This window comes from Pantherophis guttatus, chromosome 4 (genome assembly GCF_059756535.1).
Source record: "Pantherophis guttatus breed Tessera chromosome 4, ASM5975653v1, whole genome shotgun sequence".
Lineage (NCBI taxonomy): Eukaryota > Metazoa > Chordata > Lepidosauria > Squamata > Colubridae > Pantherophis > Pantherophis guttatus.
The window spans coordinates 73375707-73400808 of NC_142066.1; the positions used below are offsets into that span (position 1 = coordinate 73375707).

General features: G+C 41.0%; 1 protein-coding gene across 1 annotated transcript in view; it reads right to left on the reverse strand.

Annotated features, from left to right (window-relative positions):
* The window catches only part of VOPP1 (VOPP1 WW domain binding protein), a 77140-nt gene extending 55512 nt beyond the window's left edge, over positions 1–21628 (reverse strand). The window contains exon 1 of the mRNA XM_034416512.2: positions 18547–21628. Within this exon, the coding sequence (XP_034272403.1) occupies positions 18547–18597 (51 nt within the window). The 5' untranslated portion in view covers positions 18598–21628. The remainder of the gene's footprint in view (positions 1–18546) is intronic.
* Positions 21629–25102: the final 3474 nt, after the last annotated feature.

The window sequence follows — 25102 nt, forward strand, 5'->3', positions numbered from 1 at the left end:
TATATAAATACTTGTCTTCCTCTTTCAATAAGCTCTTTATCTCTTAAGTGCTGGCATATGTTGTGGACTATTAAGAAAGACTTGGGGGATGCTTTCTGTCTTTAAAAGCATGTTTCTCCATTTCTCTTTTAGGGAAATATAATATTCTGCCCTTTTAGTATTTCCCAAAATATTTCATTCTTCCAGGAGCGGGGGGGTTCCCACGATAGTGTACAGTTTGCATAAATTAGCAAAACTAGTCACCTCACCTAATTGTGTGTGTAACTTCTGAATTATCTTAGAATTTCTACTTAAGCACAAACCATAAGGCTTTCTACATTTAGCAAATACATAGAACTAATCAATTACTTTAGCAAGTAGTAATAGTCTATTTTAAGTTGGCAAATGAAAATCTATATTCTTCTTTCTAGGATTTTCAAAATTTATTTGGAATGATCCTTATGCACACTTTTGGGGAAACAAGAAAATTTATTATTTTCTTCTCAAACCAATTAGAAAACCCAGGGATTGTGAAAAGTATCCAAGATATAATATAATTAGATTGCATATATGTTGACAACAGAATTATAACACATTTGATCAGTATTTCTTAGTGTCCTTCATTGTTCAGATAGCTAATATCAATTATATTGTTTTAGTAAGAATTAATGCAGGTTAATAGGAATTAATGCTGGATAGAATTTCAATAGAATATATTGCAATGTTTGGGTCTTAATTTTTTCAGAAAGGAGTAGTATCAATTTGAGTTGCAAAAGATGAAAACTGTCATTGATAGATAGCAAATATATTTCTGTTTTAGAGCAACTGTATTAGAACTAGCATAATGCCTTTCTCACTCTTCCAGAATAAAAAGTATTTGTATTTACTAGATAAGCTAAAAGGTATTGCCTTCTGAATTGACAATATTTAAAAAATGGCAGATATTTCAAAATGAAGGAAACTACAGGAAAAAACTTCCTGTAATTTGCTTCATTTTTAATTTAAAATAAAGACAATCCACAAGTTAGAGATACATGAAATTATTGTAAAGGTAAAGATTTCTCCTGTCCACTGGTGTCTGACTCTAGGGCGGGTGTTGGCAACCAGTGGTTCCCGAGTTGCATGCAGCTCTTTGACCCCTCTTCTGCGGCTCCCTGCCGACCCGGTCACATGACCTGCTGTCTACCCTGAGACATTGGTCCAACCTGGCCATGGCTGACACCAACCTTGCTAACATGAGAGCTGGTGGGGTGGGAATGGAATCTGGGAAGAAGGTACAACGGAAAGGGAGACAGGCCTGCAGCTGAAGAACAAGCATGAGCCGTGGCGGCGTCTTGGCCGAAGAAGACCCCCCTCCTCCTCATGCGACCCTCTGGCCAGCTGTTGCAGGGTCAGAAGGGTGTGCATGAACGGGGATACCCTCCTCAAGTGTGTAGCTGGGCTTGTCCAAAGCGCAACAAAGGTGCGCAGGTTGACCAGCTGACAGGCGAGCGTCTTTGGCAAGGGCGCTCTGGCTTTCTCCAAGCCTGATCCCCGGGGTGGGCATGCAAGGTTCGGCGAGACCAGCCCCCTTTTCCACTGCCCTGAGCTTCTTTACTCCTCCAGCAATTGATTGAAAAGCATTCCCCATGTGAGATTTAAAGCCGCCCAGAGGACACTTTTCAATCAACGACGCCACCGGCACCACTCCACTCCCATGGGGGTATCCCCACTTATGAGTGCCCTCCCGGCCCTGCAACAGCCGGCCAGGGCATCACATGAGAAGGAGGAGGGTTGTCTTCAGTGAAGCCGCCGCCACGGCTTGTGCTTGCTCCTCAGCCAGCCCGGATTTCCAAAAAGTTGCCAGGAAGAAAGAAAAGGAGTAGCAAAGAGTCCCAAGGAGAGTTCACCGGGCCGGGCCGGCCTCAGCTTTCTGAGAGACAAAGAAGAGACAGACAGACAGACAGAGGGGGGCAGGAGAGAGAGAGAAAAATGACAAAATGATGGAGGGAAAGAGAGGAAAAAGAGAGAGTTGAGTTGGCCATGCCCACCCAGGTTTTATGGCTCCCAGTGTTTTCTTTTCTGTGGGAAACAGGTCCAAATGGCTCTTTGAGTGTTTAAGGTTGCAGACCCCTGCTCTAAGGTATATGTGTGCTCAGCGCTGTTTTTTATCTGAGGGAGCCAGTGTTGTCTGAAGACATTTCTGTGGTCATGTGGCCAGCATGACTATATGTCGAGATGCATAGAACGCTGTTATCTTTCCATCAAAGTGGTACCTATTTATCTACTCGCATTTGCATGCTTTCAAACTGCTAGGTAGGCAAGAGCTTGGGCAAGTAATGGGAGCTCACCCCATTGTGCAGCACTTGTGTCTCAAACCCAGGCTGTCAGCTTCCCAGTTGACAAGCTCAGTGTATTTAACTACTGAGCCACTGTGCCAACCTTGAAATTACTGTACTTTGTTTTTTATTTATCACAATAAGACATCACATTGCTTAAGAGCTTTACCCTCACACACATCTAGTGCAGAACAGGCATATATTACAAATAAATTTTGTTAATATACAGTTCCCAAGTCAGTTGATTTCTCTGACTCAGGACAGTTACTATTAAAAGAAAATGGAATCCCACTGTTCAAGACCTTGAACAGCAGCATAGTAAAAAGGACTTACCTGCCTGAAAAATTTAATTTTTCAAATCTCATAAGTATATCAGTCTCATATCAGGTTGCTACTGGCACATGTATTTGTTGGGCAGATAAACATAATACTCCCTAGTTATGGGTGGTCATAATCCTGTGCTGAATTCTTTAACATAGAACAAACCCCTGAAACCTCAAATCACAATGCAGTTCCTATTGACTTAATAACTTATTGATTTCTTGTCTTAACAACCATCATCCCCAACCATATCCACAAATACCTTCATTTTTATGTAGCAAAAACTGTTTTTATTTATCAAGAAACTTTGATATGAAACCTGATCAGTTTTTTATTAAAAGAAAGCTCAAGTGTTTAATTTTTTTTCTCTGAGTGAGGGTTTCTTCCCCTACGCCTTGAAAGAGGCAGTGGTGAGGCCTCTCCTCAAGAAGTCTTCCCTGGACCCGGCTGTATTAGCGAACTATCATCCAGTCTCCAACCTTCACTTTGTGGCGAAGGTTGTTGAGAGTGTGGTGGCACGACAACTTCCCCAGTACCTGGATGAAGCTGTTTATCTAGATCTGTACCAGTCAGATTTCAGGCCTGGGTACAGCACAGAAACAGCATTGGTCGCATTGGTTGATGATCTCTGAAGGGCTCAGGACAGGGGTTGTTCCTCTGTCCTGGTCCTATTAGACCTCTCCGTGGCTTTTGATACCGTCGACCATGGTATCATGCTGCGCCAGTTGGAGGGGTTAGGAGTAGGGGGCACCGTGTTGCAGTGGTTCTCCTCCTTCCTCTCTGACCCTACGCAGTCTAGGTTGGCAGGGGTGCAGAGGTCGACCTCGAGCTGTTCAACATTTATGTTGAGATCATTCTGGGTGAGATCATTCGTGGTTTTGGGGTGAAGTTCCATCAGTACTCAGTACAGTACTCAGCTGTACATCTCTACCCCGGACCACCCCAATGATGCCCTTGATGTGATGTCCCGGTGCCTGGAGGCCGTGCGGATCTGGATGGGGAGAAACAAGCTCAGACTCAACCCCTCCAAGACCGAGTGGCTGTGGTTTCCGGCGTCCCGTTATAGCCAGCTGGTTCCATCGCTGACTATTGGAGGTGAGATCTTGGTCCCCTCAGAGAGGGCTCGCAACTTGGGTGTCCTCCTGGATGCGCGGCTGTCTCTAGAAGATCATGTGACGGCTGTGGCCAGAAAGGCTTTTTATCAGGTTCGCCTGATTCACCAGTTGCGGCCCTTTCTGAATCGGGACCTTTTTGTGCACGGTCACTCATGCCTCGTCACTTCCCATCTGGACTACTGTAATGCTCTCTACATGGGGTTCCCCTTGAAGAGCACCTGGAGGCTCCAACTGGTCCAGAATGCGGCCGCGTGGGTGATTATGGGAGTGACATGGCGCTCCCATGTAACACCACTCCTGCGCGAGCTGCACTGGCTCCCGGTGGGATTCAAGGTGTTGGTTACCATCTTTAGAGCGCTCTATGGCTTAGGACCTGGGTATTTACGAGATTGCCTTCTGCTACCGATAGCCTCCCACTGGCCAGTTCTCCTCCTTCCTCTCTGACCCTACGCAGTCTAGGTTGGCAGGGGTGCAGAGGTCGACCTCGAGCTGTTCAACATTTATGTTGAGATCATTCTGGGTAAGATCATTCGTGGTTTTGGGGTGAAGTTCCATCAGTACTCAGTACAGTACTCAGCTGTACATCTCTACATCCCACTGAGAGGGACTCCTCAGGGTACCGTCAGTCAAACAATGTCGACTGGCGACACCCAGGGGGAGAGCATTCTCTGTGGGGGCACTTGCCCTCTGGAATGAATTGCCCCTGGAGATACGGATGATCCCTGACTTGCGCACCTTTCACCGTGCCCTCAAGACGCTATTGTTCCAACAAGCTGGGCTGGCCTAAACATTAATTTTAATGGGTTGTTTTTGTTTTAATGACATCGGGACCAAATTATTTAATATGTTTTTAAATTGTTTTTAAATTTTATATATGTGCTTGTTTTATCTTTGGCTGTGCACCGCCCTGAGTTCTTCGGGAGAAGGGCGGTATAAAAATTAAATAAATAAATAAATAATTTTTTTCTAAAAAAAGATCATCAACCATTTTTATTTTTCTCCTTCCAGAAACTCTAGGACATCTCTAAATACATCTAGAAACTGTCAATACACCTGATAAACTATGATAGGATGTCTTTTACTTAAACATTTCCTTCTTGAGATTCTTAATATCTGTTGTGGCCCGTACGCAGCCTGTGTGGCTGGTGGCTGATTCGGACAGCGAGAAGGCTGGTGTGGTGCTGCGCCAGCAACCTGTGCAGCTGGCACTCGAGTCGGACAATGAGGCTAGAGAAGATGTGGTGCCAGAGGCGGGGATTCAGCCAGGGCCTTCAGAACCTCCAGAAGTTCCCTTAAGTAAAGAGGACAAAGAGGAGGAGCCTCTTCTAGATGCATGGGTGCGCAAAGCTGCCAAAAGGCAGGAGTGGCTCCTCAGGAGGTCTCCTCGAGAGTAAGACTTGGGGCCAATTGGCCACTCCCTTAGCCTATTTAAGGAGCAACGCCGACTGAAACAATTTGCAGGGAACAACTTCCTTCACTCTCCTTCGTGCCTTGATCTTAGTTCTCTGCAAATTGTTTCTGGGCTTTCTGCCAAGAAAGATTATTTATTCTTTGGATTCTTGTAGGCTGTTCAGTAAGTTAATTAACAGCCTTTGTTTGAAAAAAAAAACTGTTTAATTTAGTAAACTAAGGTTTACTTTGTGTGTGCTGTGTTCTTTAGGGTCCGTAGCTGGGGCAGAACAATAACTTTTTTTATTTTTCCATTTTTCTTATCACCTAGTCTGAGGAAAATTCAGGAGAACAATTTCCAAACTAATTTAGGTAAACTTTATTAAAATGCTTTTTCTTTTTTTATGACCAACAAAGTAACTTTGCTTATTTAAGAGTAGAAAATGATGCAATTCAGAATTGAGATACAATTAATTATCCAGTTCAGATTTATTTTTAGTCCAAACGTCAAACAAACTAGACATCCTTTGACAAAGTTATATTTGATTTATCTTAGATTACAACTTCAAGCTGGAAATCAAAATTTTAATGTATCATGCTGGGTGCAGCAACAATTATAATAGTTATATAGTATATAGTTAATTTATAATAACAATATAATGCATGGCTAGTAATAATATCTATTATTATTATTTTCAACATCTTCTTAGTCTGCCACATTTAATCTGCCATTCTCTCATCCAATTTGGTGACTGATCTACATGCAAACATTAAACACAATTTCTCCCAAATCTATTAGTTAATTGTTTTGCCTGCAAACAATGACTGATATACATTTACCTTCTTTAACACTAAAATAACAAACATACTGGTAGTTTATCAGTAGTAGTTAAACCTTCAAATATCACTCTTTTTTTCTAGATAAAGGATATGGGGAAGATGAAGGAAATTGACTTTGAATACATTGACACATCTCTTCATATTTTCCTGTTCTGCCTTTTCAATCAAAAGCAAGCAAAGAGCCTACAATAATATGGAGAGAAAGGGAATCAAGATCATGGCTATCTACACTGCCACATCCCTAAAAAGTTAAGTAATATAATTTAATTTTCTTTAGGAATTACATAAGGAAATTACAAGTTTATTATTCTGTTCAGTTCAGAATCTCTTTCATCGGGCCCACAGAACTTGCTTCTATCTACTCTAATAATTTCTCTTCTCATCTTTGCTCAGCTGAGACAAGAAAAAGAAAGTATTGTGCTACACAATATTTCCCATAAAGGGAATTCCCTTAATCCAGTTAACGCCAATAATCCATAGCTAAATGTGCTTTGAAATTTCATTTATCTGTTATCACAGAGCAGAGCAGAAGGCACAGGTTAGCAATCAAGCATTTTATCAAGTTGCTTACAGCTTTCTGAGCATAGGAACAAACATTAGTTAACTTAAGATAAGAGCAACCTTGCCTTGACTATACATAATTATCTCTAACTTGCTTGCTTCTCTGGGAATTGTACAAAGATAGCAAATGCAGGAAGACAGTTTGTTTCTACTTCTCATATGGCCTGTGCTCAGCACTTAGGATCTTCCTTGCCAGAATTTTGTGGTCTGCACCTTATCTGTTTCATAATGGCTTCTGGCAAGCTTTCTCCCTGGAACTTTAACTTCTAGCTTGTTCAAGATAAACTTAATAGTTTTCAGTATGTCTTTTGCTGGCTGATTTGGGGATTCTGCATACCATTGGTCCCACACCTACCCTTTACTTTTTTCAGACTCAGAAAAAGAATTATTTATTTCAGAAGAAATATCTTATTTTCTTTTTCTGAAAGATTTACTTTAAAACTCTAATTATGATACCAGAAGTCCTTTTGCCACATTCTATTAACAGTTTGCAAGATATAAAGAATGGATGATAGAAGAATAGATTATGATATCCTAAAGTCAAGACTATAGATAAGAATCATATTTTAAAAAAGAAAGAACTGAAATGATAAACCACATGCGAGTAATCTTCAATTTAAAATCATTCATTCATTCATTGACTCATAGAAGTTACAATGACACTGAAAAAAGTGACTTACAACCATTTCTTACACTTATGATTGTCACAGCATCCCCACAGTCACATGATCCAAATTTGGATGCTTGGAAACTGGCATATATTTATAATAGCTGGGATCATTTGATCACCATTTGAAACCTTCCCAGCTGGCTTCTTACAAGCAAAGTCAAGAGGGGAAACCAGATTCGCTTAACAACTGCATGGTTCATTTATAACAACTGCAGTGATTCACTTAATCACTATGGCAAAAAGATCATAAAATTGGGCATCACTCACTTAACAACCATCTTGCTTAAGAATAGAAATTCTGGTCTTAATCGTAGTCATAAGTTAAGGACTACCTGTATATCCAAATTTGATTGTAATTCTGTTAGTGATTTCTGTTTGATTTCTGCAAATTTAGTATATGTACTAACACATGTTTTAGTAGATACACAGATTTGCAGAAAAGATACTACAGTGCAGTATTATAATGTAAATGAAGCGGGCTCTGATAGATGACCACTGGATAACTTTCTATTCACTCTATTCTAAAGGCAGGAAATGTATCCGGTTGGAAAAATTACAAACTCAGCCAAAATCCTTTTGATATTTTTAGGAGGCCTCTAAGTTGTCAGAAGAAAGGAACATTCTAATGACATACAGTTTAAAGGTTGGTTAGGTCAAGGGCATCCACATGAGCTATAAGTCGTTTATCATCAGAAGATAATTTGAATCTATGCTCCAGTAATTTACAGAAGAATTATGATTGTTTGGCAAGAATAATATGAAACTTTAGTAATTAGGAAATGTCAATTAAATATAACAAATGTATATGACCATATAAACTGCTGAGTTAACAGAATCCTTTGTTTGAAAATGTATAAAACTGTGGTCTCAGAATCATAAGTTGTTCAAAGCTTCATGTATAGAACTGGCTCTGAACCTATTGCGCAATAAACTGGCTCTGACTAACCTAGGAATGTTGCTTTAGTCTCATCATTCTACAACAATTACATTTTTAAAAAATTTCTGGATTAAAGTGCAGAGAACAGCAACAAAGATGATCAAGAGGCTGGAGGTTAAAACCTATGAAGAACGGTTGCAGGAATTGGGTATGTCTAATCTACTGAAAAGAAGGACTAGGGGTAACAGGATAGCAGTGTTCCAATATCTAATTGCCTAATTGCCATAGATGTGTACTAAAAGCCACCCACCCAACCAAATGAAATAGGTGAACTTTTTGCTAATCAGTTAGCTGAGGTGTGAAGGAAACACACCACTATACCAATGGCAGTCTTTAACTATCAACAGGCAAATAAACCTTGCAGCAAGTGGGAGATCAAACAGCTTCTTGATGTGCCTAGCTAACAACTTTGTCATCCTTAAAATGAACTAGAGGGTCAGCTACACTGGATTTAAATCTTACTCATAGGGAAGAAACGGCTAAGGGAGTAAAAGTTGTAGGAACTTTAGGGGAGAGTGACTGTATCATATTAGAATACTGACATAATGCAAGCACAGGCAACTGAACAAATTCAGGCTAGTGTTTTAGACTTCAGACTCAACAGACTAAGAGACAGAATAGGAAGGAGTCCATGGATAGAAATCCTAGAGGGCAAAACAATCCAGAAACTCTGGATTGGAAACTCTGAAAAACAATAAAAAGCTCAAACAAAAACAATATCATAGATAAAGAAAAATAAGATATTCCAGATGAAAACAGCATGAGCACTCTAACGAACAGAGGGACAAAAGGACAAGTATAAAATTTGGAATTAGTAACTGTATTTAATATAGGGCTGAAGCAGTGGTGGGTTGCTCCTGGTTCACACCGGTTCTCAAGAACCGGTAGTAAAAAAATTTAATCGTTTGGAGAACCGGTTGATTAGATCGGCCTCCCGACTCTCAGCTGATTTGCTCTCAGCTGTTTTGCGCAGGGCTCTGCAAAGAGTGCTGGAGCAGATTTTTTTTCCCCTAGCTATGCTGAAAAAACGAAACTGAAAGTAAAGCAGGGTCTTTGCTGCAACGTGACAAAATGAGGCAGAGAGATTTCTTTTTCTTTTTCCTCACCAAAAAAAGGTAGGTGCAAACAATGGGAAATTTAGGGCAAAAGAGGAGAGTTCAAGACTTTAAAACACAAAAGAAAGAAAGCACTATTTAACTAGGGAATTGTAATAATTGAGATTCTATTAATTGTACAGTATATTGTGTTGAAAGCAGAAATGGTTAAGTTGTGGTTTGGAGGAATATATGGGGGAAATTATTTGGTTTATTATTATTGGTAAATATAATTAATTGATTTGTAAGAAATTGGATTGCATGGAAATAATTGGAATATTCATGTTCATATTGATTAATATACAAAAAAGATAGTTATATAACTAATTGATTTATATTAAAATGTTGAATTTGTATTAAACAACTGTAATATTACATAATTAACCAATGTGAGGATGGATATAAAAATAGATGACAATGGGAAGGGGTATAATATAGAATAGAAGGGAAAAATTGAATTTGATTAAGATTAAAGATGAGGATGAAATGTAATATTGGTTTTTTACAAAAATAGATGAGGAATAAATATGTCAAAAAGGAAATATAGAAATTGTAAATTTAATTGAAATGACTGAACACTGTTTAAATTTGTGAACCGGCCAAATACTCTGTTCAAAGAAAATACATTGTATGTTTGTATGTGTGTTTCTAATTTTTGCTATTTATTCATATTTGTTCTCTTTTATTCTTAAAAGTTTAACAATTCATTCTTTATCTTAATATCTTTATATTTGTTTGGGGGTGGCTTTCTTCCCTTTCTTCCCTTTTTTATTGTACAGCAATCTTTCTCCTCAAACCTACCACCTCTCTCTTTTCTTTCCTTCTTACTTTCTCTCCCCCCCCTTCTTCTCCTCCCTACTTCCTCTTCCTTTCTCCTTCTCCTTCTCTCTTCCTCCCTCTCTTACCCTCACTCCTACTCTAATTTTTTTCCCTTCCTTCATCCCTCTCTATTGCTGTATCCTTTTATGCATATGGACTACTCAGAGGGCTGAAAAAGTTATTTTTGACTGGTCCTCGCACTTTTGACCAGTCCTCGAACTTACGACTGTCCTCACATTTTACGTTTTTGCCCTATCTTGTCACCATGGTGAAGAGAAGCAGTTGTGAAATGAGTGACACAGTTGTTAAGAATGCTACAATGGGCATAAATGATGACTAGTCAAAAGTGCGAGGACCTGTCAGAAATCACTTTTTTTCAGCCTTCTGGGTAGTCCTTTTGTGCATATGGACTACTCAGAGGACTGAAAAAGTTATTTTTCACTGGTCCTCGCACTTTTGACCAGTCCTTGAACTTACGACTGTCCTCACATTTTACGATTTTTGCCCTATCTTATCACCATGGTGAAGAGAAGCAGTTGTGAAATGAGTGACATAGTTGTTAAGAATGCTGGACGGGCATAAATGTGAGGATGGTCATAAGTGTGAGGATCAGTCAAAAGTGCCAGGACCTGTCAAAAATGACTTTTTTCAGCGCTCTGAGTAGTCCCTATACACATAGCCATGGCCACCCGGTCACATGACCAACTAGCCACGACCCAGCCACATGACCTCCAAGCTACGCCCACAAAATAAACCACGCCCACAGAACTGATAGTAAAAAAATTTAGAACCCACCTCTGGGCTGAAGTCAAAAGTTAGTATAGTATATGCTAAGGTCTCTTGCATCCTGTCTGCTGTTCTTTTTGCTGCCTATTACTGCTGAGTCATTAGTGTCATGCTCATGTCTCCTATTGACCATTTCCCTCTCCTGGGAGTTTTTGGGCCGAACAGTGATAAACTAAGCAGTCACAACAATGAATAATAAAGAGTTCACAGTTACATATAGGAAAAGTCTAATACATTGACCAAACCATATCTTTCTCTTCTATCTTATGAGATATAAATCAATGACAAATTATTATTTCCAATTATACTATAATAATAAAATTATAAACAGGCCTATCTTAGACATCTTGATGAATTCTCAAGTACAGCCTCAGAAACAAGGATTTTGCATTGGGGTTTGCAAATAATGCAGGAAGACCTTCTGGAAAGATGAAAAATATAAACACCATTATATTAAATTATGAACTGAATTTCTTAAGAATACAGAACATATTTAATTCGTGCATTTTCTAATGCAAGTGCTCATATTTAAAAAGTTCTCTTAAATTTTCAGAAATAGATGGAGCAATAATCAAAAGAATAAAGAATCGCTTAGAAACAGTGGTGGGCTCCTGCCAGTTTGTATAGGTTCTCCCGAACCGAACCGTATGTTAATTTTCTGAGCAGTTCAGAGAACTGGTTTTTGGAAGAAATCTTTTCCCACATTACAGGGCTAATCCTGCAAGGAACGCAGAAAGGAAAGTTTCTAGTGTGCCTGTATTTCTAGCCTAATCCTTACCTTAATTGCCATTCCTGCTGCTTTAAGTGTTTTCAGAAACTGCCCAGACTGTCTGTAGCTGAGCTTCTCTGGAGTCCCTCTTCTCCCCGTGTTTTTTGTGATACTTTTATTCCTGGGACTTGAACAGTTATTTACAGAAGGATTGGCATAGCAATAGAAGAAATGGCTGAGAGGCAAGATGCAAGCTTGGCATTCTGTCTGATTTTTTTTACTGCCTTTTTGAGGGCATGTGATTTTTCCTTAAATCTGGATGGTTACCTTAGGATATCTTGTGAGGTGAATGAGACCAGCTGGTATCTTTAAGTGGTGCAAATGGATCTAATGATTGTTTTCCTGGGTGCTTTGTCAGTTCACTGAGCACAGGAGTCTCTTGTCTGTGAGGATTCTTCAATCATCCAGGTCATGGTTGTCCCAAAGGTGCTTTTTTCAGGAGGCAAATGGACTTTCTTGAATCCAGAAAGGCCAGTTGCCTCTTGAAAAAGCACCTTTGGAACAGGAGTCTTTTGCATTGCTTCAGAATGGCCAAGCTACATGATTGCTCACTGATAATAAGTGGATCCTCCTTCCAATTTGTTTTAGTTTTCTCTCATGATAATATGGCATAATAACATGGCATCAATTGTAGAAAGTTAGCACCCACCCCTCTCCTAGAAAAATGAAATATTTTGAGAAATATTAAAAAGGAAGAATATATTTCCCTGGATGAGAAATGGAGAAACATGTTTTCTTAGAGGGAGAAAGCAGCTCCCACCTTCCTTAATAGCCCACAGCAGATGTCAGCATTTAAGAGATAAAGAGATAGATAGCTATATTCACAGGCAAAAATTCCCTGCAGCAAGGTCTGAACAAAGACAGAATGGGATTAGCCCTCAAGATGTTAATTAACTCAAGATGTTAATTTGTTAATTTGTCTCTTTAGCTCTTAGCATTTTGTAACCCAAATATGCCTACCACTTTCTGGAGAGCTTAAATGATCTCTCTGCTAAAGGGTTTCACTTTATGAGCAAGAGTTGGCTGTATTCTAACTATTTTAATTCCTCAATGTGCTCTGGCACCCTGCCTGATTTGTAACTCCAGGCTTTTCCCATATTCTGTTCTTCTTCTTGGGTTTTGCCATCCTGCCCTATATAAAAGGGACCACCGATAAAATTAGTAAGATATTACAGAAACACAAAATAAAACAGTGTTCCGCACAGATAGAAAAATATCAATGATGTTAAGAAACCCTAAGGACAAAATTGAACTGGAAAATCAAGGAGTATACGAAGTACCATGTGCCTCCCGTCAGTCATCTTACATTGGACAGACGAATAGATGAATAGGTGTACATTTAGAAGAACACAAAAACGCAGTGAAAAAAGAAGAGCGAACTTCTTCCTTGGTACAACACACGAAGGCCAAGGGACATAATATCGACTTCAACAATACTAGAACAGTGGTGAAAGAGGAACATCTTAATAAGAGAATAATTAGGGAGGCTATCGAAATTGAAAAGAGGCCACAGAATATGAATAGACGAGATAACGCTTCTAGGTTATCAAGTATTTGGAGACCTGCACTGAGGGAAACACAAGTTTTAACATCAGATAGGCAGAGATCCCAACAGGCAACCAATGGTGTTGTAATGCCTGCCAGAGTCCTTCCCTCTTTGCAGATGATAGCTAGCAATAGGGAGAGAGAGAGAGAGAACTGAGCCAGAAGATAGGCTGAGATCTCAACAAGCAATCAGCGGTGTTGTGATGCCTACCAGAATCCTTCCTTCTTTGCAGTTGACAGTTAGTAACAGGAACCAGAGAAAGCTGGGCCTTTAACACGCAGTCAGGCTGCAGCTAGGATAATGAAGCAGGAGAAAAAACTGCTGCCCTCCAATCAGAACACAGACTTGCAGGCTAACCAGCATACGTCAGCAGCAGCAAACATAGAAAAGCGACAACTCCGATCTCACAGCATACCCACAGCTTCTAAACTGAAAGTAGGGGTCCGATGATGACAAGTTAGAGAGCTTGTCGAAACGTTGCCAAAAAGAAAATTTCTAAAGTGTTGGTTAAGATTTTAGCCAGTGTTTCAAAAGACCTTCCAATATTATCACTGGATTATACTTGATTATAGATTAAATTGTATAGGGTGATTAGAAGGGAAGATTATATTGTACATATTATATAACCAATTATAATGATTATAATTATGGTATGTATAAAACTATGTGTATTTAAAAGAGATTTGATACAGATAGTATACTGTTGTTGCAGAAATGGAAACGGTATGTATAATAAAGGAAAATGTATAATAAAAATATTTTTTTAAAAAAAGTTACAATGGCACTGAACAGAATAAAGTGAAATCTTAATTCAAGTCAGCACAATAATTTTTTATAAAGTGTGAGGATGGAAAAGCATTGACATCAGCACTGGATCCTATATTTTGAACTGAATGAGACCTTCAGGATCTGTACATTCATATAAAAAAAAATCCTCAGAGTGGCCAATTCTATAACATCAGGATGCCAAGAAAGCCAGTGAGATGGGAAAGCTTGAATAATAATGAAAGAGCTGAAGTATTCCTGCTATCATTTATTCTAGACTCTTTTCTTTTGACTTGACAAAAGTTATAATGCAATACTAATATACCTCAAGAACATCTTGCATCATCATTATTAATCATTAAAGTACCAAATATTTTAATATGAAATTCAAGGTTTATAGCATAATAAAATGCTTTTTTGAAGCTTAGCATAATATTGCTAATTCTTGAAGAGATATGGATCAAAACAGTATCCCACAAGCTTATTTGTTGTATGCCCATTTTCCCAATTGGCCATGAGTCTAATTTCAACCAAAGAAAACCCCTCATCTCCCAGACTTATAAAGGCAGTGATTCAGCATATATATGTTGCTTTTAATTTATCAAATACCAAAGCTGAAAGATCACGAAAATCTAGAGATGAAAGCTGAGGCTCACTCAGTATTAAAATCTGGAAAACATTTTTATGCTTCATTCACATGAAAACAACCAAAGCAATGAAATACTCAGAAGATATTGCAGCTATTTCTGTAAGTGCTATCTGTAGGAGATGAGGCAGAACCTGGGTTGAATCAAGAGAGAATTCTGCCTAGAATTGATACATGTCCACAAATGTTTCTCCAAGTCCAGCCATCCTTGAATTCTGTTGACTCTTATTTAGTGTCAATCTAGTGCTGACCATTAGTTGACTAGATTCTTGTGTATAGGCTTGAGTAATAAATCTTCTTAACTGAAACTTGGTTCTGGTTCTGATTCTTCATTCCTGACATTTTTCCAATCAAAGCTGGAACCCAGGAAGCACATACTTCACATATATCTTTCAAGGAAGATTTGACTGATCTTTTGGCATATTTGGATGGGTCTAGGAAAGAATTTTGTCACAGGAATTTGCTGCCAATCAGAAAATGCTGGCATACAATACAATATGTGGCATGAATAATATAAACAATAATATAAATTTGACTTACCTATTATTAAATATGTTTGTTGTTTTAACAGAAAATAACATACTTTTACTGAAGAGATTCTCCAGTTTTACATTATAAACTGTGGCTATTGTATATTCTAATCAGAAGATTCACAACATATATTGGTTCTATATTTGGTTCTATTATAACCAAAACATATATAGAGTGGTATAAATTCAGCATTACATTGCATGTGAAAATTAATGAAGCTAGTAGATGTGTGCAAATCTTGTGGAAAGGATGACTATACTCTTGGGCATAGACTCTTACATTAACTAAGAAACTGGATAATGAGTTTGGCTATATAGGTAAAGAAAAAGGCTGAATGATTAGGGTCGTTCGGGAAGGGATCCATGATAATATGTCCCCTTTAGTTGGTCTCATACCAGTGTAAGATTATCATTATATGAAGCCACAAAGCCTGCTTTCTATCTTTGAATCTGAGTAGCATATATATCCATCTTCTTCATATTCCTGCCTCCCTACTCTGGTCAACATTTTGCTAATAAACAGAATATACTTGGGGAACAACTTAGTCAACAATAAACATGAGAAGTCCAAATATCCATTCTAAAAAAGCACTAGAATTTGTCTGGAAGTGAGAATCTCTGGCTTTAAAAAAGTAACTCCTTAATCTATCAAAAACAGCACCACAAAAAAAACAGATTAGGAACACAAGTTAAAATAGGGAAGAAAATGATAAGTGAACACCTGTCTACCCTAGACGAGTTCAAATCACCAGGACCGGATGGATTACACCCCAAGGTTCTGAAGGAACTGGCAGACGAGATCTCAGAACCACTGAACTATAACTTTCAAAGATCCTGGAGCACAGGGAAACTGCCAGAGGACTGGAAAAGAGCTGATGTAGTTCCCATCTTCAAAAAAGGGGGAAAAAATAAATCCAGGAAATTACAGATCTATCAGCCTGACTTCAATACCAGGGAAGATTCTGGAAAAGATAATCAAGCAACGAATCAAGCAACAAACATGGGTTTGTCAAAAACAGATCATGCCAGACTAATCTTATTGCAATCTTTGACAAAGTGACAAAATTAGTGGACCAGAGGAATACTGTCGATATAATTTACTTGGACTTCAGTGAAGCATTTGATAAAGTAGACCATAACCTACTACTAGATGAAGTAGAAAAATGTGGGTTAGACAGCATCACCACTAGATGGATTTGTAACTGGCTGCATTCAACGTATAGTCCTCAATGGAACTGCATCTACATGGAGGGAAGTATGCAGTGGAGTACCCCAAGCCTCTGTTTTAGGCCCAGTACTCTTCAACATCTTCATCAATGATTTGGACAAGGGGATAGATGGGGAACTCATCAAATTTGCAGATGACACCAAGCTGGCAAGAATAGCCAACACTTCAGAAGATAGGCTCAAAATACAGAAGGATCTTGATAGATTTGAACGTTAGGCGCTATCTAACAAAATGAAATTCAACAGTGAAAAAAATAAGGTTCTACATTTAGGAAAGAAAAACAAAATGCACAGGGTACCGTATATGTAGTACCTTGCTCAATATTAGTAACTGTGAGAGGGATCTTGGAGTCCTAGTGGACAACCATTTAGTTATGAGCCAGCAGTGTGCAGCAGCTGCTAAAAAAGCCAACACAGTTCTGGGCTGCATAAACAGAGGGATAGAATCAAGATCACATGAAGTGTTAATACCACTTTATAATGCCTTGGTAAGGCCACACTTGGAATACTGCATTCAGTTTTGGTCACCATGATGTAAAAAAGATGTTGAGACTCTAGAAAGAATGCAGGGAAGAGCAACAAAGATGATTAGGGGACTGGAGGCTAAAACATAAGAAGAACGGTTGCAGGAACTGGGTATGTCTAGTTTAATGAAAAGAAGGACTAGGGGAGACATGATAGCAGTGTTCCAATATCTCAGGGGTTGCCACAAAGAAGAGGGAGTCAAACTATTCTCCAAAGCACCTGAGGATAGAACAAGAAGCAATGGGTGGAAACTAATCAAGGACAGAACAACTTGCCTGCAAAAGTAGTCAGTGAAATCATGCCTTTCATCCATGGAATGACATTGACAGACTACTGAGGAGTATAAAAACACAGGACCACTAGAATACTAACAAAAAGTGGTTAAGAAAAACTAGCTGAACATTCTTCCACTAATTTCTGGAAGAACAATGTCATAGCAGTCTCTAAGTCCAAAACGCATTTCATTTGCTCCTAAAAGTACTAGCTATGACCTGACCTATGAATAGTCCTGGTTGTTCAGTTTCATCCAGCCTTAGGACATGTCAGGTTAATTATCTTAGTTTATGGCCCTGAGCATAAGCTTTTTTGCATACTTACCACCTATCCTTACTTTTCTGAAATTGCAAACAAAGCTTTTCAGAACATAGAAATCTCCGAAGATAATCTGCTGAATTTAATTTATATAATTCAGCTTTTGGGAGAAATGTATAATAGTACTAAGAAAATACATACCAAAACAAGTACAGCAACCCTGAGCATATGTTGCAAGTCACAGGAGGGTAGGCATGAGAACAGCTAAATTAATCTCACCCTTAATAAACACAACGGCACAGCTATTCCTATGGGGTGGGGGGGAAGACACCTCCCAGCCAAATGTGCACTTCTAGCAGCAGGCTCCTCAGACATATGGATTATATATACACATCTGGAGGTCTTTGGCCCATTTGGGACTCAGCCTCTTTAGGAAGTTTAAAACATACCAATGTGGTTGTGACCTTCTGTGCAAAAAATTACTTTAAATAAAGAGCGATTCTTTTATAATCAGCACAGCAATTCGAGACTCAAAAAGCTTATGTGATACGCCTCTTCAACACCTAGTTACCCTTGTACTCTCTTTATAAACCAAAATGTATAACAAGAAAAATAATGGGGGAGGGGATAGGATAATTTCACATTGAAATTTAATTTAGTTACAGATAGGCCACATAGTTAAAACTCATTAAGTCCAAGATGTCTATTGAAGCAACTTGGAAAAAACAGCAAATCAATCATGCAAGGGAAACTGGAATCTCAACCAAAGCATTATTTCCTGTACGGGAATTTAGTGGAGAAAAATTGCCTCAAAACATTAAGTAGCTTTTTCTATGCGTCATTAAATTTCCCATAGCTACTTTTCAGGGAGAAAAAGAAATATTCATTGGAAAATAACATGCATATAAAATCTGGTCTGAGATGGCAAACCATATGTGAGCTGAGTAACTTCAGACTTTACCAAGCATCTCTTCTTACAAAAGAGAAAGCAATGTTGACAAATCCTGGGTACAGGTTTGAGAAAGGTTTTGGTATCTCCTCTCAACTTGGCTGCCTACCTTGATCCCAATCTCTGCAAACCTCAGAGCTCACTCCCACCACAACGCTGCTGTGCAGAACATTTTCAAATGATGAAGAATTTGCATTTACAGAGGTCATTTTTGGCCTTTTCAGCTTACCTCCAGGAATAAGAAGAGCAATATTAATATTCCCTGCTGAAAAGGGCTCATTTCTCCTTTTTTTCTCAGTCGAGGGTTCCTCTTTCTGCCTGGTTTACTCAGATGAACTTGGAAGCTGTCAGTAGGAGCGGCATTCCCTCCAGCATTCAGTCTTTAAAGGGTGCAAAAAGGAAGAGATGACTCAAGAACTGAGTAGGGGTGAGGCGTGGTGGCGGCAAAAGACTCCAAGTGTCCAGTGAGAGAAAGGAGGAGCAAAGATCAAAAAGACAAGAGGATCCTCGCTCCTTTGCTTGGTTTTGAAATGGAAAGGATCGTTCACTTTCCAGGAAAGACGAAAATAATCTGATTAGAGCTCCGGATTTCCACAATGCTGGAAAACGCCTCTTATTTAGGTTACCAATCACAGCATATCTCCAGTAATTGATGACTCCGGACGTCGATCCTGCTCCGGGAGCAATCCCCAGTGACCAGGAAGGGCGGGAGCGCTATTCCAGGCGGACCGCCTAGAAGTAGCACAAAGAGAGGCCGCAACGCAGTTGGCGGAAGTGGAATGAATCGTGGAGCAGGATTTGTAGAATGGAAAGTCCCCGCCCAGGACCGCCTCGCAGACTTTGCTAAGCAGTAGCTCCTTCTCTGGCCCACCGGGCTGCCTCCCACTACTTCGATAGGAAAAGCGGGAGGCAACCAGGGTTCGGAAAGGAGGCGCGCTACCTACCGCCCAGGACGCAGGGCTAAAAAGCAGCAAAACGAGAGGCAGGGAAATGAGTCGACAACAAACAAGAGGGCTGGGGTGAGAGGTGGGAAGGATGTCTTTGTGGTGTACATTAATTCATCTCTACCATTTCTTCTGCGCGGTGATTTACAAAGTGATGGGGAGAGGGGAAATTTCCAGCTACGTAGATGTTAATTCTTAATATATACTGCAACAATAAAATAAACTCCAGAAGCTGAGCACACACACACTTTAATTCTATGTACATCTGGTTTACGGTTCCAACCCTGAACCCTTTAAAGGCACTGGAGTCCATGCAATTGGATTGGTAATAAATCAAATTAAAGAACTTGATATTTTACATAATATTCAGCTTTACATGCTCTTCACACGCCAAGTTATGGAAGTCCTAATCCAGGATTAAAAGGCTGTGGAGGGCTGAATGGATAGAAAGATGTTCAGACTTAATCCCAGCAAGATGGAATTACTGTTGTCCAGAAAGATCTTAGCTCTGTTGCTGACTCTGAATGGGGTTGCTCTTTCCTTGAAGGAGCACCTTCTGTATTTGGAGATCCCCTGGACTCTGAACTTTTGGTTAAGTAGCAGTCAAGCCAGGAACCTCCCCCCCTCCCCCAGGATGTTCTGCCAGTTGTGGTCCCACCTGGATCCTAGTCTGGCAAATGTTAACTCCCATCCTCATAGCCACACAATAGAATTCCTGCCACATACTCTATGAAGAGCCAATTTGGTGTAGTGGTTAAGGCATCCAGCTAGAAACCAGGAGACTGTCAGTATTAGTTCTTTCTTAAGCACAAAATCAGCTGGATGATTTTGGACCAGTTACTTACTTTCAGACCTAGGAGGCAGGCAATGGCAAGTCACTTCTGAAATCATGTCAAGAAAACTGCATGGATTTATAGAGGCAGTTATCAGGAATCAGTGCTAACTTGAAGGCACCTCCCCTCCCCCTCCCCTTCCCCCAAAAATGCAGTATATGCATTGAAAATGGCCAAGAAACGGCAGTAAGATAACATGTAGCAGCCCAAAAGCTAGCTCATGTTGATCACTGCCGCTATAATATAAAACTTATCTCCAGTTGCCTTGTTGATTACTGCTAGATTTCCAAGTCCAATTAAAAGTGCCATTTGGATTCCAAAGACCATAATAACATCCATGCTTTGGAATATCCTAATTTAGAAGTGACGCCTTGCCCCTTCCCTGCTGGTATTTGAAGATCAGATTTAATCATGCTTTGATAGATGATAGTTATTGTTTTCATCAGCTCCTATAGGTGGGTTGCTATTTTATTGCTATTTATATTATCTTGCTAAGTTTAAGATTAATTGATAATTGATTTCTATATTTTTAATTTATTATTGGAACATCCTGGGAGTTCTATAAATATGGTTAAGTATATAAATAAATAACCCCATTTGTTCTTGCTTGATTCCTGAAAATACAAGCAGCTAATGAAATCAGGCAGAAATAAGAATCCTATTGCACATGCAAAATAAGCTTTTATTTTTTATCACCAAGGTCACATATAGTTGTGAATGAGCCAACTAAAAATGAGAGGCTGGATACAGAGACATTCACCTTATAAGAGTGCCATCTTACTTTTATGAGTAAATACAAAAACTAATGTTCCTTATGTTACATTTGATACCTAATGACTTTCATATAACCTTGAATTTTCCTGAGGTCACTATAAAGTAACTTGCCAATATTTTATGAGTTTTAGTCTGCAAAAGCCAACTTTGTGTAATAGTTAAAGGCAAAGACTAGAAACCAGAATATTATTTTAAGTTTTAGTCATGCCTGACATGAAACCCAGCTAAGTCACTTTGGGACAGTCACTTCCTCTCAGTCCTAGGTAAGCCATCAAGAGTTCCAAAAAAAATTTACCAAGAAAAGTGCATGAATTTGTTCCAGCAGTTGCCAGCAGTTGAGGTTGACTCTGAGGCACGCACACACAAACACAAGTATAATTAGCATCATTGAATTTTCCATTCAAGTACTAACCAGATACAACCCTGTTTAACTTTTGATTTCAACAACAATAAGGTAAGTGCATTCACTATCTGCAACTGTGTAAAAGTAGCTATTGATTGTGCAGACTCCTTAAAGGTTTGTTTGCATCTATACTTCATGGGAATACTACCAAAACTGATAGCCATATGGTAACTACTTTTGCTCCTGCTTTAATGTTTAGAACTATCTTCTAAACATTATATCATCTCATCCTCACCCCATTGGATTTCCTAAACTAGTTTGCACAGGCAGCAGATGACACATGGACATCCCTGTCTGAGTCCCTTTGGGTAGAGAAATGATATACCAACGATCACTAATATTAAATATTGAATAGTAGTCAAATATAGGAGCCTTGATAGCACAGTGGTCTAAGCACCCTGTTATTAACACAGCTGCCTGCAATTACTGCTGGTTCGAATCTCTCCAAGGCTCAAGGTTGACTCAGCCTTCCATCCTTTCTAAGGTAGGTAAATTGAGGACCCAGTTTGTGGGGGCAATAAGTTGACTTTGTATAAATATACAAAAGTATGAAGGCTATTGCTTAACGCATTGTAAGCCGCCCTGAGCCTCCGGAGAAGGGCGGCATATAAATCAATTTTTTTTTAAAAAAATGACATGAAACAGATTTTTCCAACCACTGCTGTTATGCTTCATTAGAGTAAGATTGATATCATTTGCAGCATTCCCAATGCTGACTGAGATTGTGATCTGTGGACATCAAGAGAGAAAGGCAAAGAAAAGTGATTTAGCATGACTCATCAAATAACATTTTGTAGCCCTGTGTGCTTTACTTTCTACTGTTCCGATCAGCAGGTTTATGAATAGCAGATTCCTAGGAGCTGAATAAATTCACTTTCTAGGTCCACCAATACTTAAATGTGCTTATACTGGAAACTTCGAATAACTAGAAAATCATTGTTTGGAATCTCTAGGGCAGGGGTATCAAACTCAAAGCCCAAGGGCTGGATCCGGCCCTCAGGATGCTTAGATCTGGCCCGTGGGGCCACCCTGGAAACAGCAAAGGGATGGCCCATGGTGCCTCTGCCAGCAAAAACAGAGCTTGGGAAGGCCGCCCACAGCCCACCTGAGCTCCATTTTCACTGAGAGAGTAGAAGGCCATTGCAGTCAAAAACAGAGCTTAGGAGCTCGTTTTCACTGGCAGAGTGCTCGGGCCACCACAGATGCCCCCACACAAGTCACGCTGAGCAGGCCATGCCTACTGTTATGTATTGATACTTTTAAGCGGGAGTTTCAAACCTGCCTATGTTCTGATTGGCTGACAGTCCCTCCAGGATTGTATATAAGGAGGGCTGCAGCCTCTGAGTTTTTGCTGAAATCTCACTGTAAATTAAAGAGCTGTTGTCACTTGCTTGGTTGTGCCTCTCGTTATTCCCAAACCACTTCATTGGCGACGAAGGTGGGATTGAGGTCACAAGAAGCGAACCAGTGAGACCACGAGCTTCAGCTAGGCGACGAGGCGAACTACAGGAGGCATACCGAACATGTCTGCCTACGTTCCGCCCAAGCCTTTTGATCCGACCCGCGAAAAATGGGTCTCGTACCTGACGAGGTTCGAATGCTCGCTCGAAGCCAGCGACATGCAAGGGCTCTCCGCTAATCGGAAGAGGGCCCTCTTCCTAAGCCACTGTGGACCGGACGTGTTCGAGATGGCAGAGTCACTGTGCGAGCTAACGCTGGTCCAGACCATTTCCTGGGACACCCTGATGGCCACGCTCCGGGCTCACTATGCTCCCGTGCCCTCCAAGTTCGTGCAACGATACCAACTCAGACAGCGCATTCAGCAAGAGGGAGAACCGGTCAGCGCATACATGGCCAGCCTGAGAAAAGCCGCAACCCATTGCGACTATAGAGACTTGGACGATGCGTTGCTTGAGCAACTCATCTGTGGTGTCCGGGACATTAGGCTGCAACGGCGCCTGCTCGCCAAGCCTGATTTGACGCTTGCTGGAGCCCTAGACGAGGCCAGGGCTCATGAAGCCTCCACAAAAGCCGCAGAAACGCTGCAGCGTCCGCTGACCAGCAAAGACAACCCCAAGTCTGCCCCGGTGCACAGAGAAGACGCCAGATCCAGCTCGGAGTCCGAGTCGGATGAAGACGTTTTCCGAACGGAGCACCAGAGAAAGGACACAGGCAGCCCGCGGTGAAGCTGTCCCAGCTGTGGAGGGCACCATGATAGACTGTCCTGCAAATACAGGGAGGCTAGCTGCAGGCGTTGCGAGAAAAAAGGGCACTTGGCGCGAGTCTGTAGAGCCATTCTGCCCAGAAAACACCAACCACGTGAGCGCCGCAGCCAACCAGAATCAACGCGCCAGAAACAACCAACGAGAGAAGGCGGCGCGAAAAAACGGCGCGAATTTGAACCTCGAGATGGCCGCAGCATTCACATAGACCAGGCCAACGTGGAAATCGAGGACAAAGTCAGCACGGTGGTCGAAATCAACGGCAAGCCATGCTCGATGGAGATGGACACCGGATCAGCTCTCTCCATAATGTCATGGGCGACCCTAAAGACCCTCCTGCCGTCGTTCCGGAAGGACCAGCTCTCCAAACAGCGACTGCGCATCCTAGACTACCAGGGGAACCGAGTCCCCCTCGAGGGCGTGGGCACGTTCCGAGTCACCTACGGAGACTACGAAAGAGACCTGCCACTGACCATCGTCACGAAGCAGCTTCCCAGCCTTCTCGGCATGGGGTGGTTCCGAGCCCTCGGCATGGGCTTCACCGCCGTCCACCAGATGCTCAAGTCATCGTTAAAAGACAGTCTCCTGACCGAGTTCCAGGACGTTTTCGGGGACACGTTGGGCAAGTATGTGGGGACCCCTATCTCTCTTAATCTAGACCCCAACGTAGCCCAAATAAGACTCAAGGCGAGACGGGTGCCCTTTGCATTGAAACCAAAGATCGATGCGGAACTGGACAAATTAATTAAACAAGGGATCTTGGTTCCCGTTGACCACGCAAAATGGGAAACCCCCATAGTGACCCCAGTCAAGTCGGACGGCTCAATTAGAATTTGCGCCGACTACAAGTGCACGATCAACAAGGCTTTGCAGCCAAGCGCCTATCCGGTGCCGATCGTGCATCATCTACTACACTCCCTGGGGCCAGGAAAAATTTTCGCCAAACTAGACCTGGCCCAGGCCTATCAACAACTTCCTGTCGACGATGCCACGGCTGAGGCACAGACAATAGTGACCCATAGGGGTGCATTTAAATGCACCAGGCTCCAGTTCGGGGTGAGCGTAGCACCCGGCCTATTTCAAAGCACCATGGAGCGCCTGTTGCAAGGGCTTCCCGGGGTGGTGCCATATTTCGATGACGTCCTAGTCAGCGCTCAGGACGAACAACAACTAGGGGACAGAGTTAGGAACGTCCTGTTCAGATTCAGGGAAGCGGGACTCAAATTAAAAAAAAAACAAGTGTATGAGTAGCAGTCTCCTCCGTTGAATTTTTGGGGTACAGGGTGGACGGCACAGGCATCCACCCTACCGAAAGCAAGGTGAGAGCTATTAAGAGCGCACCTGCCCCCAAGACCAAAGCAGAACTCCAAGCCTTCCTTGGACTGCTCAATTTTTACTCAATGTTCCTGAAAGACAAGGCTACCGTCGCAGATCCCCTACACAAGCTATTGGGGAAGAATGTACCATGGGTCTGGGGGAAACTACAAGCAGCCGCATTTGAGGCTGTAAAGAGACTTCTATCGGAAGACAGTTTCCTAATCCAATACAACGCGGCGCTACCGCTTGTATTGGTTTGTGACGCCTCCCCCGTAGGAGTTGGTGCCGTCCT